This window comes from Ammodytes marinus, assembly GCF_949987685.1.
Source record: "Ammodytes marinus genome assembly, chromosome: 20".
NCBI lineage: Eukaryota > Metazoa > Chordata > Actinopteri > Uranoscopiformes > Ammodytidae > Ammodytes > Ammodytes marinus.
In genome coordinates this window covers 4,607,659-4,623,502 of record NC_137224.1, presented here as the reverse complement: position 1 = coordinate 4,623,502, position 15,844 = coordinate 4,607,659, and the positions used below count along the sequence as shown (strand labels likewise).

Sequence of the window (15,844 nt, the reverse complement as noted above, 5' to 3'; positions counted from 1 at the left end):
GAAGCTTTTCACCAGCTCTGCACATTGATCCTTTTGAACAGTGAAGGTCAAACATCCATTTGAAATAAAACACACATTTCTAATGGATTCATGGTTCTCCCTATCGCACACGTACCACTTCAGAGTCTCCGTAGAAGGCGGCCAGGTCTAGTGGCGTGCGGCCGTTCTTGTCTGCGTGGTCGGTGGCGGCCCCGTTCTCCACCAGACAGCGGACCACCGGGAGATGTCCTTTGAGACACGCCCAGCTCAGAGCGGTCAGACCCTCCTTATCCATCAGAGACAGAGAGGCTCCTGGGAAGAGAAGAATGGCAGCAGTGAGACACAGCCAGGACCAATTCATTCAGAGGGATTTTTAAAGTCTATTTCTGATTTAATTGGCTGTAATTATATTAAACATCATTTGAAAACTGCCATGATGCTAAGTTTTTGTTTGCGCCGTGGCTCTGTGTTTAAGTTTTATGAATCACTGTGCGGTTGATACAAGTCCCTTTCTACAACTCAGCCTGCACAGGGAGATTTTTCCTCAGTGGCTCCATGGTGCTTGTGTCAAATCTGACTCTTAAATGTGTCCGTCTGTGTTTGTGTTTGCATCAGCCGCAAATAGGGAGAGACACACAGGAATAGCTGCTCAACAATGAGAGGCGTAGCAAAGTGACTGGAGTTATGGAGACTTGTTGACCAGAGCCATTTTAAAGAACGGCCAGTCCATTAAATGAAAATCTTCCTATTTCTGTATGCTTGTATGTGGGTTTCTTTCACCTTTCAGTTGTGTCAAAAGTAATCCCTAACTGATCCACCTTTTGTTCTAACATCTGTTTTTTTTTATATCTCAATCAGGATAGCCCTTTACCTTGAGACAGTACAAACTCCACCGTGCCCAGGTGTCCCTCTGAGGCGGCCATCATTAGAGGAGTACGACCCTGCTTGTCTGCCAGGTTGACGTCTGCTCCATGCGTGAGGAGAAGGTCCACAATCTGTAATATTAAATGGATTGCGTACATGTCGTTATATAACACCAATAGCATGTCAATAGTTGCTTGCTTTTTTTAACATGAGGAAATGGCTGTCGTTTATCCAATCAAAATGAAAGAAATACTTTAGTTTTTTTGCTTCTATAGCATTATTACAACTTCTTTACTGCCTTTTGGAGGATGAAAAATTGTAGTCTTGTAGCCAATACATTCATCGTTTTTAATCATGGTGTTTTCAAGAGAGGTCAATGATGCAGGCATATGATGAGCACTAACCTGCCAGTGTCCCTGTCTCACTGCGCTGAACAGAGGCACGATGCCTCTCCTGTTGGGCTGAGCCACGGCCGCTCCCTGCTCCAGTAACAGACGACACACCTCCAGCTTCCCCCGACCGGAGGCTGCAGTCAGAGCTGGAACCAACAGACAAGAGTTTTTTAGGTTACTTTTATTTCCGAAAACTCTAGGAAGGAAATATCTGGCTTTAAAGCTCCTAAATTCTCTGTTATGTTCACTAGAAAGTTGCAAACTGTCACTCTAGTCACCCTGAAGAAGGCTTGTGTGTCCCAATGCGTTGCTGCATATTTTCTTTCACTATTTACTATGCATTAGCTGTATCAATAAAGGCTTTTGTGCCTCTGTGTTCACACTGTTCTGCTGCAAGTCGATAACTGTGTCTGAGCAGTTGGTGTGCAGCTGTGTTTTAGCAGAAAAACAGCTTCCTCCTGGGGCAGCAGACAACACTATAAGACTATAGTGAGGCTGAACTGAAACAGACAAGTAGTGTGCCGGCCATATGAACAATGATCTGAACCTCCATATAAAGCCTAGGGGGATGAATCTCTGTAGGATCATCTCTAAGAGGCGAAACCCCCTTTCATTTGATAATTTAATACATTATAAAATATATAAATTACAGAAGAAAGAAGAAAAATGCGATTTGCCACATGGGAAAACCCAGTATTTCTGGGATTCATTCTGAAATCTTGATTGAAGAAAAAAGGGAAAGAGGAGACCCTGGAGATTTTTTTTTTGTGGGAGCAAAGGCCTTGGAAAAGACATCTTCTCAAATGTAATGACTTTAATTGGAGTAATTTAAGCGGAGTGAACAAATCCCTTTTAAGCAGAGCGGAAGCAGCCCAAGAGGTTTGACCCCCAATTCAACTTTAACCAAACCGATACTGGAGTTTTCTGAACAATTTTGTGACCGATGCGGCCGATATTTGGGAAGTTAAAAAAATAATAATAAAAAAATAAATCAGCCGATATACATAAAAAACATACACAAATAATCCTTAAGACTATTTTTGTCTGACCAACAAACATACTAAGCGGAACATTGGCACTTAAAACTGAACACAGTGACCTTCGTTGGACAAACACTATAATGGTCCCTCTCTCTGTCTCCAAACGACTGACACTTACGATGAGATAATATGAACTGCTCTATCGGTCTGGCTCTTATTTCAACTTATTTATTCCTCGTCTTACAAAAAACTTAATGCGATCCACACAGTTCAGTGAGTATTTCTTCATATGTCCCGACACACTGTCAACCCTCTCCCCTCTGGCTATCTGTAAGAGAATGATGCATTTCCAGTTGACCTATCCCAGTAACTCTGCCATCACAACTCATCTTCCAGAACAACTGTTATCCTTGTAATGCCTAATAAACAACCCAAAAAATATAAAAAAAACATGGCTGACTGAGTCCAACACTGCAGCATGAGGAGTGAACTAGCTCAATGGGCGGTTTCATAGCTTTAGGTTCCAATGATAGTTAACATTACATTTCATCAGCTGTCTGTCTGCCACGGGGGAATTAGACTAGTCATTTATTAGCACCCTGTATCACATTAACCCCTCCCCCATATCCCCTCTGTGTGTGTGTGTGTGTGTGTGTGTGTGTGTGTGTGTGTGTGTGTGTGTGTGTGTGTTTGTGTGTGAGCCTGGCCCTGTCTGTGCTCCAATGACACAGCTGACAGCACTGCCATCAGCTTCTGACGCATCACACACACACACACACACACACACACGACCAATCACATCCGCACTGCAGCGCTCAATCTTACAGTGCCACATAGAAACAACCCTCTCACTAAAACATTAAATTGTATGTTGCAGGATGAACTACAGTCTATTTTTGCATTTGACCTCTAGAATAGGACCAATCCCATACAACAATATCTGAATTTAATCTGATATGGCTGCAATCCACTCATCAGATATCGGACTGACGACATCTCCTCACACTGATATACTTCTCTATTGAAGCTATTCAAATGAATGGGTTTGGATACATGTACACATTGTTGTATACTTTTTGCTCTTTGAATTAGAATTGCTGTGTCACTTTAGCCTTGATAACCTTGCACATAATATCACAAAAAAATATTATATCCAAAAACTAAGATATGGAAAATCTGGTCCGACCTGTAAACATACAGTGGATCGTTGCCTCTCTGTTTGTCCTATACTACATGAGCCATTAAACACACAGTCATCCGTCAGCTGTGAATAGACAGTGTGTTATTGGCATCCTGTCTGTCTCCCTACCTGTCTCCCCCCACAGAGTGTCAAAGTTATTGATCTGCGCCCGCTCCACCTCCTCTTCGTCTTTCTCCGGCAGGTCCAGCAGGTAGGACACGATCTGTCGGGACACAAGAGGCAAGACCACACAAGTTGATTAAAAACACACATCAAACACAAATCAATGTATTTATTTATACTGTCCCTTAATTGACCGTTTATTGGATTTTGCACTTGTTTACGGCAAAGAGTGGCTTCTTCCCCATCTCTTTTCAAACATCTATTTTTCTTTGTTGGGATTACATTTTAAATTTTTTTTGGATGCTTTTAATATATATTTTTTTTAAATCAAAAGATATAAATATTTAAATTCCCCGTTCAAAGTAAGTAGTGGTCAATTAGCAGTTGGAGTTACAGGGGGTCTTTTTAATGATTATTTACTCTACACTAAATCACCTACAATTCCGAGTCCCTAATTTGAACTGAAGAATGAAATAGTTGTACACTGGTCTGGAGAGCTTGATAATCAGAACCATTACACCCCTATGACATCAGCCCTCTCCCTCCCTGCCGTACCTCTGTGTATCCCATACTGGCTGCAGCGATGAGGGCCTGCTGCACTGCGTGGCTCTTGGTGAAGGCGTTCTGTTGTTGTGTTTGTGTCTCCTGCTGCTGCTGCTGCTGCCCCATGCCCCAGTCACACTGGATCAGGAACTTCACCACCTCCATGTGTCCCCTTAAGGCCGCGTGAACCAGAGCACACTGGCTGTTCTTATCCAAGTGATCCACCTATGATAGGGACAGGGATTTGATCAGGAAAACAAGCAAATAAACTACAAGTGTTCTCTCATTATCAGTGTATACTAGGGTTGGGAGGTATCAACTCCCCTTCTAAATAGCATTGCCCTTTATTTGACAAATGAAGATACGGTATGACCCTATCACTGCCTAACCCTTAGCATATACACTCTCCCTCTCTCTCCCCCACACACCTTAGCTCTCCTGCGACAGAGCGCGGTCACTATGGCCATGTGTCCCCCTGCAGCAGCGTATCCCAGCGGAGTGAGGCCACTCTCTGAGGGGGCGTCCACCGAGGCTCCATACTCCAGCAGCAGAGCCACCATGTCCATGTAGCCCAGGTGGGAGTGAACACACAGCACTGGGGCGTTGTTCAAAACCTCCGTACGGTAGTTTATATTGGCACCGCCCAGCATCAACAGCCGGCTCACCTGAGAAACAGAAAAAAATACAAATTATTAGGAAATTAAAAGATAAAAAAAAGCTTCAAATATTTAATGAAACCTTATACCAGAGAGAGGAGGATTTCTGGGAAGTTTATTTCTAAGGTGTAGTTTGGATTTTAGGGCCCTATGATTTCCACCATAGTGAAATGAATTACAGAATTGGGCAATTAAACAGAATCTAGCCTACTGTTAAACTCGGAAAGCTATAATTTACCATCATTTGGATGAAATTACATCACTGTTACAAGCTCAGCTGAGTTTTTTCAGGGCTGAAATGTGGCTTTGTGCGCCAAGTCTGACATTAAATCCCCCTGCAGATGCTTAAAAAGCTAAGGTTGTGATGCATCATTAAAATGACTCATATCTTATCAAATTGAGAGCATTTTATCCATTCACATTAATTAGACACTCATTCTGATTAAAAGAAAATCAGTGTAAAAAGTAAAACATTCTGGAAAAAATCAAAGGGATTCCATAGAGCCCTAGGATTTGGTACGACTAACATAAAATATGATATAAGTATGACTCCTCTCTTCTATATTAGTGGCTGTCTGTACCTTGATGTTGGGAGTGTATAGATTTCTGAGTGAAGACAGTGCAGCTGAAAGGCCCTCAGTGCTGTACGACACCCACAGCCCTTGCAAGATGGATGAGGAAACCCCGACTTTCTTGCTGAGACCCTTGAACAGAGAAATGAACGGTGTAAATATTCATTACTTGTGGAGCCAGACCACAGCTGTGTGTGTGGGCGCATGTGTGTGTGTGTGTGTGCATACACACCTTGAAGATATGTGCTTTGAGGATGTGATGGCCCAGCTCAATAGTCTGCTGCCTGTTCAGTTTAGTCTCCAGTCGAGAAAACCAGAAGGCAAGTAGTGTGTGTCCGCTCCTGCAAGGATGACCAAAAAAAAAACGTAAATCTTTCAATACTTGAAACTGAATGCATTGTGTTACCATCTACACACTAGTGCAATCATTTACAGTAATAAATACAGGAAATGAAATGTTCCGGCTGCCAGATGAACACAATGTACCAGCGAATAATGGAGATTTTATTTTCCATCCACACAGTCAAGGCTGTGGCATTTAAAGCACATTACGTTATGACATCAATGTATTTCATAACCAAGGTTAAAAAGAGCTTCCGTTCTTTTCAGCTGTGATTCAGTGATCTTTGACCAGCATTACACAAGATTCTCAACAAATGATTCACTCACACATTCTACCTATTATATAATCTGGACGTTATGGCAAGTAAGTAAGTCAATGAAGTCAATTGTACAAAAGCTGGAGCAGTTTGGGGTTAAGCGCCTTGCTCAAAGACACAATGGTAGAGATGGTGGGCACCGTAGATGGACATTTTACACATTTACACCCCTCCTGGCTGTCCGGTGCCGGGGATCGAACAAGCGACCTCATGGTTACAGTTGGGCCCCCTTTCCTCTACCACCCTACATCATAAGGCATTGTGGGATTTTTTTTTTTTATATGTATTAAGTTTTAATGTCCATTTTTTACTATCCCCTCCCCCCTTTCTAAAGTCACACTCCTCCATCCCGCTTCCAGAGGAGAACATTTAGAATCCCTTAAGCAGGACATTGAAGAAAATCTGTTTTGTTACGAGGTCATAAAAGCAGCTTTAGTAAACCTAATGGGCTCACCGTGGATCACAGAGGAACTTGGTCTTCTCCCCCTCCTCTCTCCAGATCAGCCATTCCCTGAAGGACGGGTGGACAAACATCCTGGTGCCGTCTCTTCTCTTCACCAGGAACACTGACAGGTTGTCCACACGCTGAGTGAAATCCTCCCAGTCCAGCGTGCCCTAAAAAAACATGAATGGTTTCAATGTTATTTGCTATTTATGGCCGGATCATGCTGATACATGTATTATTATTCTGCTTTTCTAGCATGGAACAAGCATAAATGATGACAAGTTGCTTTTGGAAGTATTATACTGGCGGAAATATATTTTGAATTTAGAAATTTTCGAGCAAATGGGAAAAATAATTGCTATTACAAACACATTTCTCCATTTCAGAATGAGTCGAAAAATTGTGTGAATTCATACTCTCTCACTGATTCATTACACGTCAAAGTTAATCAGCGCACACAGAAAAGTTCTCGTATTATAAAATGCGACTAATTAAAATGTTTTAAATAACACACTAGCGAGAGATGACCTCCCGAGGTAACAAAAACATTTTCACGAAACCCGTATCTTCATAAATATAAAAGATGGGTTTTGTGAAAAATCTCCAAGGCCAATTTATTAATCAGTTTTATTGAATGGGCTTGAGATATTACAAGGTCTCAAGGTGAAGGTAAGTTCTTTATTGTCAATTAACACACACACAGATTCACACACAGTTAGTCACACAAGGTTATTGAAATGTTTCTGTCAGCTAACCCCTCTTATATTTCTAACACACCAAAACACATGCAATTACAGAGGGGGTCCTCATCCATATTGCGGCGCCCCTGGAGCAGTTTGGGGTTAAGTGTACTGTACTCTGGGCCTCCTACCTGCAGTGAGCCAGAGTTGATGGCCTGGTAGATCTGTTCATCATTCAGCGGATGCAGCGAGGCCACGGCCACGTTGAGCAGAGGCAGCGCCCGCTCAAACGACGACTGAGTGGGGAAGCGCATGTTGCACTGCAGCAGGTAAACCTCCGCTAGGTTCACAGGGACAACCTGAGAGAGGGAGGAAGGGAGGGAGGGAGGGAGGGAGGGAGGGTATAGAGATTTTTTTTTTAAGATTATTTGTTGGCATTTTAAAGCTTTATTTGATAGTACAGAGTTGAAATGGGGATACAGAGAGAGAGAGGGGGGATGTCCTGCAGTAATTTCCACGGGTCGGATTTGAACCCGGGACCACTGCAACGAGGCCTGAGCCAATATGGTTCACTCTCTATCCACTACGCCACCGGAGGAGAGAATTTGAAATGTTATATGCTAAATTCCTTTGGATCGGCTTTGCACAGCATGAATAACGCAGCGTGTTTGTGCAGCGCGTCTTCCACTGTTGTACGTGGGTCCTCTGAGTCATTGTTTATGGAGTCTGGAAGCACTTCTTCTGATTCTGAATACATGAAACCAAATTAACCAGGGGGCGTGTGTCTGAGTTTAAATAATTTGTCATGAAATCCACACTAAAACAATTCAACTGCATTATGTATCAAAAATGTGTTGGGCTCCGACTGACAAAAAGATTTTTTTCTAAAACTACATTTTACATAAATCATGTCGGAGTTCAGGTAAATTAAAAATGACTTTGCAAAGCACTGTATTTAGATTAGATCAGGGGAGTTTTGACTGCTATCTATTCAGTGAGTTAAGCTGAGGGCCACAACCTTTTTTTTTTAGCATACATTCCTTTATATTTTGGTAATTTGGTAGCATAACAAGTATGACAAAGTAGCTATAAGCATATCCTGTCTGAGAAAAAAACATGAATGTAGGAGACAAATATCACTGGCTTACTTATATACAGAATAAACCCCCCGAAAAACATGATGTTTTTTAAGGCAAGTTCCGGCGTTATATGTAGTGACATTTATTTGTGGCAGACTTGGGAGCTGATGATTACTTCTAGTATGAGTGACTCACACTGAAAGCAACAATATGTGTATAATGCCTGGGTTTTGTGAGTTCAGTGAGTCATTGCCTTTAGATGAAGAGAGTACGATTCCTGACGCAAATTGCAGCTATTAGGGGGCTATGGGGGGTTCAAAGTACTTCAACTGAGATGTGTGAGCTCTAACTGCTGATAGTGTCGGTCAGCGGGACAAATCAAATGGACCCAAACTACAATAACTAACTTACAATTGTTTTTAGAAAATACCTGTGTGTATATGTCCCTTTCAATCTATGCAATATCACCCCTTCTCTCACATGTGCCCCTTGGTAGACGCACCTCGCAGTTTGAAACCCTTTTCTTAAGATGCATTAGTCTAGCCATACCTTATAGCTGGAGCTTTTTGAGAACATTGTGTACATTAAAAGAATAGTTGAAAATGTTCAATGTTTCTCTTTTTAGCTCACTCTCTGGCTCAAGAAAAAGCAACAGAATTAACATTTTACGACCAGATTAATAATGTTTAACTATTCCTTTAATACAAGGTGAGGTGCTCTTTTCTCAGAATAATTAAAACCCCTACACATTTTAATTTCTCTATAACATTAAATATTCATGACAACTTTTGCAACAATTTACCAGTTTAAAAAAAACACTATAGGTTTTATTGAAAATGTCACACTCCAATTAGCCTCATCAGAACATATGCAACACACTGTGTATCTACATTTTCTCACACAGAAAAAGCACAGATTAAACATAATACGCAACATTTTTCATTTCAATAAAAAGCCAGAACTTGTGCGGCAGTGTCCATCCATACCTTATAGCTGGAGCTCTTGAGGACCAGGTAGCCCTTCTCGATGAGGTCAAAGGTGAGCTTGAGGTACAGGTAGGAGCCCTGGCTGAGGGCTTTGAGGTGGGCGCTCAGCTTGCCGAAGGTGGTGTTGTCCATCTTCCCGTTGAGCGAGATGTTGTTCTGGATCTCGGGGCTGCTGTGGATGCGGTGCAGGATGTAGCCCTGCAGGTCTTGGTCTATGGCGTCATTCTCCTCCAGCATGTCCAGAGAGATACGGTGGAACGGCAGAGCGCTGGTGATGTCCTACATGGGGCGGAAAATACACTTAAGTTTGGGGATGTTTTGGTGCAGACAAACACTACACACAAAAACACACACACACACACACACACACACCCACACACACTGGACAATGCAATAGTGCAATATCTATTTATGTATACTTTCCTCTGGCACTTAATTATATGAAAATTTAATTATGTGTAATATTGGTCACTTCTTTTAACTTATTTGACTGACTTTTATTAGTGTCTGTCTGTCTGTCTGTCTGTCTGTCTGTCTGTCTGTCTGTCTGTCTGTCTGTCTGTCTGTCTGTCGTTCCGTCTGTCTGTCTGTCGTTCCGTCTATCTATCTATCTATCTATCTATCTATCTATCTATCTATCTATCTATCTATCTATCTATCTATCTATCTATCTATCTATCTATCTATCTATCTATCTATCTATCTATCTATCTATCTATCTATCTATCTATCTATCTATCTATCTATCAGAGCCTATACTTTCTCACTGATTCATATACAGATCAAAAATAAAATGTCATATGCTATGGATAACTATTCAGCACTTATTTCCTTTTCATGATTTTTTCTCTATAATAGAGGGAAAATGAAAAAGGTCACAGACAAAGACCATAGAGTAGTCAAGACATATTCAATAATCTCAGTCGGTGGCCTGCACTAGCAAAAATAACCCGCTGATAATGTTGAGGTGAAACCCTCTTAGCGGGCATTGATAGCTATAATGAAAATCATTCAACTAACATTTCAGATCGTAAAGGTGCATTTCAACAAATTAGAATATCATGACTTTTTTTTTTTAAAGTCCTTAATTTAATTCAAAAATAGATTGAATAATAGATTATACTTTTCCATTATATTGTACATTTATATTTTTTGAAATGCATCTGTATATTAAACAGCAGAGATATAGATTCAAACTGTGGGATTGACTTGATTTGTCTACAGTACTCTACCTGTAACGTGGTGCGGACCGTCACCACCAGTTTGAGCCAGGGAGGGAACTTGTTGATGGTCTTGGTGAGGAAGGATACGATGGTGTCTCCGTAGTCCGGCTTGTGAAACTCTGCTTCATTCAGACCGTCGATGAGGATGATCAGGTCCTCCTCAGAGTTGATCTTCCTCTCTTAAAAAATAGAAAAACAGATGCTATTAGCGTTTAGCATGATTTCACCAACATGGCTTTCATCAGCACAACTCACCTAGAAACAAGTGAGTTGAAGATGATGTTTATTTCAAACATGCATCTTCTCTTAGATAAAGGCTTGCATTTCTGGCTAAGCCACAAAGGGAGAATTATTTTTATAAGTAAACATGACCTGTCACATGACTGTATTTTTTTTTTTTTTATCTGAACATGGAATGCTGTCAAGTAACATAATTAAAAGATCTACATTTTGGACCTTTTATTTATACGAGTATGAAAGGAAAAGTGACCAGTGCTTGATAAAACATGATCTGCATGATCTGTCTTGCCCTAATTATACTATCCTTTTACTCAAGTTTTTGCTTTGAAGTAAAAGGCTTTGATGCCTCCTTCCACCCCTGTTTAACCCCATTCTCCACCACCAATGCCTCACCTTTATAAAGTGCATCCAGAGGCTCCAATACCCCCCTCCTGAATGAGGCCAGCGGGTCCTGGACACATGAGCGCAGACTGAGCACGCTCTGGAGGTGTGGCTCCCTCAGCAGCTGCTCCCTGTAGGCCACCAGGTGAGGGGAGCGACACAGCAGCGCCGCCACGTTGTGCACAAACTCCGGCACCAGGCAGGTGTAGGCGTTATCCGCCTGGCAGTAGTGGTACGCCACCACCTGGAGGCGACAGAGAGCAGGGAGAATGATTTGAGACTCACAAGAACATAAAGGCATAGGGCTAAGAAATGAATGAATAAAAAGTTAGAAAAAGTTTAAGTTGTTCCCAATGTCAATGTCAATGTTGTGTTAAGGGTGTTACAATGTAGCTTTGGGTGTGTCAGAGAAGTGAACATTTTCCAAGATAAGTTAGAAAGCCACCAGAAAAAAAGTGACTGACTCACAAACATCAACAAATATCAACCAATCCACCTCCTTTGAAACTGCATAGTGCACCTTTAAAATAATCGTGATGATCTCAATATCAATGTTTTTTTATGCCATAATCGAACAGCCCTACATAAAGGTGAACGCTTCCATTCCCCTCTGGTAATCCTGACCTTGAACAACATGCGTGTAACTTTTTTCAGCTCAGTGTCAGGGAGCATGGGGAGTCAGGTGACACACCTTTTAGAGATATCACTTTTCTTCTCTCAATTCAGAGCCAAGTTTTCCCTGTGTCTGCTCCAGCTACAGGTCATTTGGGATTGAGTCAACTTCATGGTGGATGATTGCACTATAATGAAACATAATACTGGTCGTTTCGCTGCACGGTTTTTCATCCATTAATAATTCATGGCTTCCGGCTGCCAAGGGAGACTGATTGCGAGGTTAGCTCATGCATGCTAGTGTGTTAGATGATTTTGGAGTGAAGGAGTCAAGAGTTAAACTCATATTTCACAGCCGCGGACATGAAAACGTCTTTAAATGAATGGATAAAGAGGGTCCTTTGTGAGGGACATGTAGAGACATTGGAAGATAGTCTTGGGCAGGTGAAGAAGAAGCTGTGGGAGCGATCACAGGACAGTTAAAGCCTAGGCTCTGTAAACTGGTATGTAAACACAGTGGATATGTAAACAAAGTGGGGGCCCACCGTAGCAACCAACATGCCTCTTTACAGAACCTAGGCTGTGTACTAACACTGGGGTTTTTTCAGTGCACACAGCATGGACAGGTAGCGGATTGTGAGGAGATATTCACTGATTTTGACTAAACTTATTTCAGCAAGTATACTCCAGAATCGCTGACTCCACCTTTAAATTAAGGAAAAGGGGGAGTTAAATAAAGAATAAAGTAATATAAATAAATAAATAAATAAAAAAGACTAATCAAAATCGAATGCTAATTTTTGGTCACAATGGAATTAGGGGCTTTAAAACAAAAGGGGGGTTCAAAAGGGAGTGAGCTCAATTATTAATGCACAGAGTTAACAAGATCTAATAGCTTGGCAGGGAAATGGCTTCTGCAGGTATTAATATTTCATAAGGCTCCCTGGCAAAGTTGTTTTTTCTTTTTTAAACACATCTGCATAATGCATCAGGCCAGGGCTGGGGATGCAGATGGCTCAGCAGCAAGGGAGGGGCAGCGAAGGATGGGGAGGGAGAGACACTTTCACATGTTAAGATTGTTTACCTAAAATTTTTTTTTAAATTAAATACACCAAGAATTCAATATTTAGCACCAAAAAATGTAGTTGCACAAAAGTGTTAAAAAATATTCAAATTGACTCTGATTTATGCACATAGGTTGTATATCACTTGATAAAATTGGATAATAAGTATTGATTGTAACTATAGAGTGATAGCAAGGTGTAGTGGATTTTTCTGTAGGGTGGGAATTGTGTTCCGATTGTTAATTTTGTTGTGAACTGTGAAATTTAATCAAAAGAAAAAATGGAAATTTAGACAAAGTCCAAGCTTATCTGCCTGTTTTGAAGTCTACCAGCTGAAAAGGGAACCCGGTGTGAGGCTGCGATAGCGCGGAGGTGGCATGAACCTTTGACTTCCATTCAAAAGCTTGAAACGGTATCATTTCTCACAGAACCCTGAGCTGTGGCCGTGCTTTTATTTTGTAGGAGGCAATTTTCAAAAGAGCGAATCATTGGCCAGCCCTCCACCTATGCTGTCACTAATTGAATAATTAAGCCATCAAAAGGAGCCATTTAATATTATCTCTGAGTTTATTCAATTACAAATAAATGGACAGAGAACACCATGAAATGTACTATTGTACCAAAATGACCAGTTCAGTGATATTTCCACTGAATGCTTTTTGAATGTATGCAGTGCTGTTTGATGAAGAGAAAAACATATGAAAAAAACTGACAATAGAGTAATATGCAAATAAGACCCCTGATGCAATATTTGGCAATTGAAAATATATTTTTTATGCCACAAAGCTGTAATTTGGGCTTGTGTACTCATCATTGTGTCATTTATGAGAATATATTGAAAGCTAGAACTGTCATATTAAAAAGGTACAGTGTGTAATAAAGGTGTATTTTTGCATCATCGAGTGGTGAAAGTTCGAGATTGAAACGCTACCTTGCGGTGGCCTTAAAGGACAACAAGCTAGTTACTGAAAATGTCATCATCCACCATTGCCTCAAGTCTGTCGACAATATCAAGTGCTGAGGTGAAGATGTATTTACTTATTTTTTTCTTTTCCGTCTTCCAACAGGTGCATTACCGGCAGACACCCACTATATATAAAAGCGTGTAAGGTCATAAAATCTGTCCGTTCTGTGCCACTGTCGAAACTTGTCAGCGCCCACTCCTATGTAGATATAAAATGCTTGTTCTAAGGCACTAAAATAAACAACTTTTATTTACAAGCGACAATACACTATTTCAAACACACTAATAAATAATATATTCCATTCCTACCAAGCCGCTTCTGAGAAACGCCAATTCACTTTACACACTGCACCTTTACACTCACATCAGATTGTTTTTTAAAGGAAGTCAACAGGGGGAGAATATTGACCATAACAGTATTTAAGTGCCCACAAAACAGTATTTTGTTTGTAAATCAGAGGCTGAAATGTATATGTGTTTGTTTGCGTTGTGTGTACATGGTCACAGGTGTATATCTGGTAAGCTACCTGAGAGGCCAGCCTCCTCATGGCTTCCTCCTGACGCCTCCTCATCTCGGGGGTCCCAGGACAGCTGCCTCCTCCCAGGGTGCCGTGTGTGGGCTGGGGCTGGGTGAGAGGCAGCCCCTCTCCATCTGGACACAAGACAGGACAACACACTCAGGGACAGCTCCAACACAGGTCATATTCATGCGATATTTTCACACTTGTACTATCTAAACAATAGAGTCATAATACTCAAATTTAAAGATGGAATTAACGACGGAATCAGCGATTCTGGAGAATACTTGTAGTCAAAATCCCTTTGTTTTCAAAAAGAGTGAATATTTCCTCACTGTCCACTAACTATCTGTACTGTGAGTGTGTGCGCTGAAAATAAATCCACTGTCAATACACAGCCTAGGCTCTGTAAACTGTTATGTTGCTAGCTAAGGTAGGCCCATTTTGTTTACATACCTTTTGTTTACATGCCAGTTTACAGAGCCTACACTGTGTATTAACACCAGATTGTCAACCAGCATTCTCCAGAATCACTGATTCCACCTTTAACATATTTCCTGTTATTTAAACATGAGCGTATGCCCCTTACGTTTTGGCGATGCTTGCGGGCTGTCCGATGCGATCTGTCTCATGCGCGTGCCATGGCAGCTGAGAGCCACCAGGCGAGACACGATGGCCGTCTTTCCGAAGCCGATGTTGCCCACCACGGCCACCCCGCGGTTGGTGCTGGAGTTGGGGCTGTTGAGGTGTCCGTCGATCTCCTGGAAGAGCCACTCCCGACCGGTGAACACTGAGTCCATGGTGATGCTGGGCACCTCAAACAGCAGAGGCTTGAGGGCGATGTCTTGAGGCCGATAAGGCGCAAAACGCACTGCAGGGTTCAGGGATAAAGAGAGAGTTGGTTAGATGTATTACAGATATGAGCATTATTTTTTGAGTTAAATTTCTTTTTAGAGATTAGAGTCCCTCCTTATTAAGCAGTAATGCATGTGTTCAAACATAAACACCTACATATCCTTGCAAAAACACTTATTTTCATATATACGATCAATATGTGTTTCCTGATAAAGATATGTTCATTGTTTAAAAGGAATGGGTTTGTTGCTTTTAATGTGACATTGCTGCATTATATGATCATGAACTCACAAAATAAATCGATTTTTAACACATTTATCTATGTTGATGTAGTTTTTTTTTTCAATAAAAGTAAATACCCTAGTGGAAAATGCTCCTTCTGAGGATCATAAACTGATGGATCAATAATTCATAACCAAGATGTATTTTATTGTGCTTCAGGATTTGGCCTCCTTTAATACTTTAAAGATATATGAAAGGGAGCTGGAAGTGAAATGTCCTAGGGTTGTTACATTTGAACACAATTGAGAAAAAGAATAATTTTTCACTATGATCTGGCTCCAAGCTATACGAGATTGAAGTAGGAATAATATAGTTTTTCTGTCTCCTGAAAGAGTTCAAAAGTGGCTTATTTTCATCAGTCCAGATTTGATTGCTTTGGGCTGATTTTGTTGCTAGGAAACATTTGCAAAAAAAAAAAATGCAAAGGAGTGACTAGTTTTAACTGTTGATTTTAATCACTGGGGGGTGGGAGTCATTAAACTCAAGTCCTCCAGAGGTAGGGCATCTTTTTTTCGGCAGAACATACGGTCCATTAAAGACTAATGAGGGTGAAATGAATCTGATAGG

General features: G+C 41.1%; 1 protein-coding gene across 1 annotated transcript in view; it reads right to left on the bottom strand.

The window, feature by feature from the left end:
• The window catches only part of LOC307266990 (protein TANC2-like), a 47,291-nt gene that overhangs the window by 9,826 nt on the left and 21,621 nt on the right, over positions 1-15,844 (bottom strand). The window contains exons 7-21 of the mRNA XM_080049147.1: positions 14,730-15,011; positions 14,150-14,274; positions 10,995-11,226; positions 10,371-10,540; positions 9,139-9,417; positions 7,265-7,432; positions 6,403-6,563; positions 5,522-5,630; positions 5,299-5,421; positions 4,490-4,726; positions 4,074-4,286; positions 3,525-3,618; positions 1,248-1,381; positions 851-974; positions 116-291 (exon numbers count right to left, since the gene is read on the bottom strand). Coding sequence (XP_079905273.1) covers positions 116-291; positions 851-974; positions 1,248-1,381; positions 3,525-3,618; positions 4,074-4,286; positions 4,490-4,726; positions 5,299-5,421; positions 5,522-5,630; positions 6,403-6,563; positions 7,265-7,432; positions 9,139-9,417; positions 10,371-10,540; positions 10,995-11,226; positions 14,150-14,274; positions 14,730-15,011 — 2,627 coding nt within the window. The remainder of the gene's footprint in view (positions 1-115; positions 292-850; positions 975-1,247; positions 1,382-3,524; positions 3,619-4,073; positions 4,287-4,489; positions 4,727-5,298; positions 5,422-5,521; positions 5,631-6,402; positions 6,564-7,264; positions 7,433-9,138; positions 9,418-10,370; positions 10,541-10,994; positions 11,227-14,149; positions 14,275-14,729; positions 15,012-15,844) is intronic.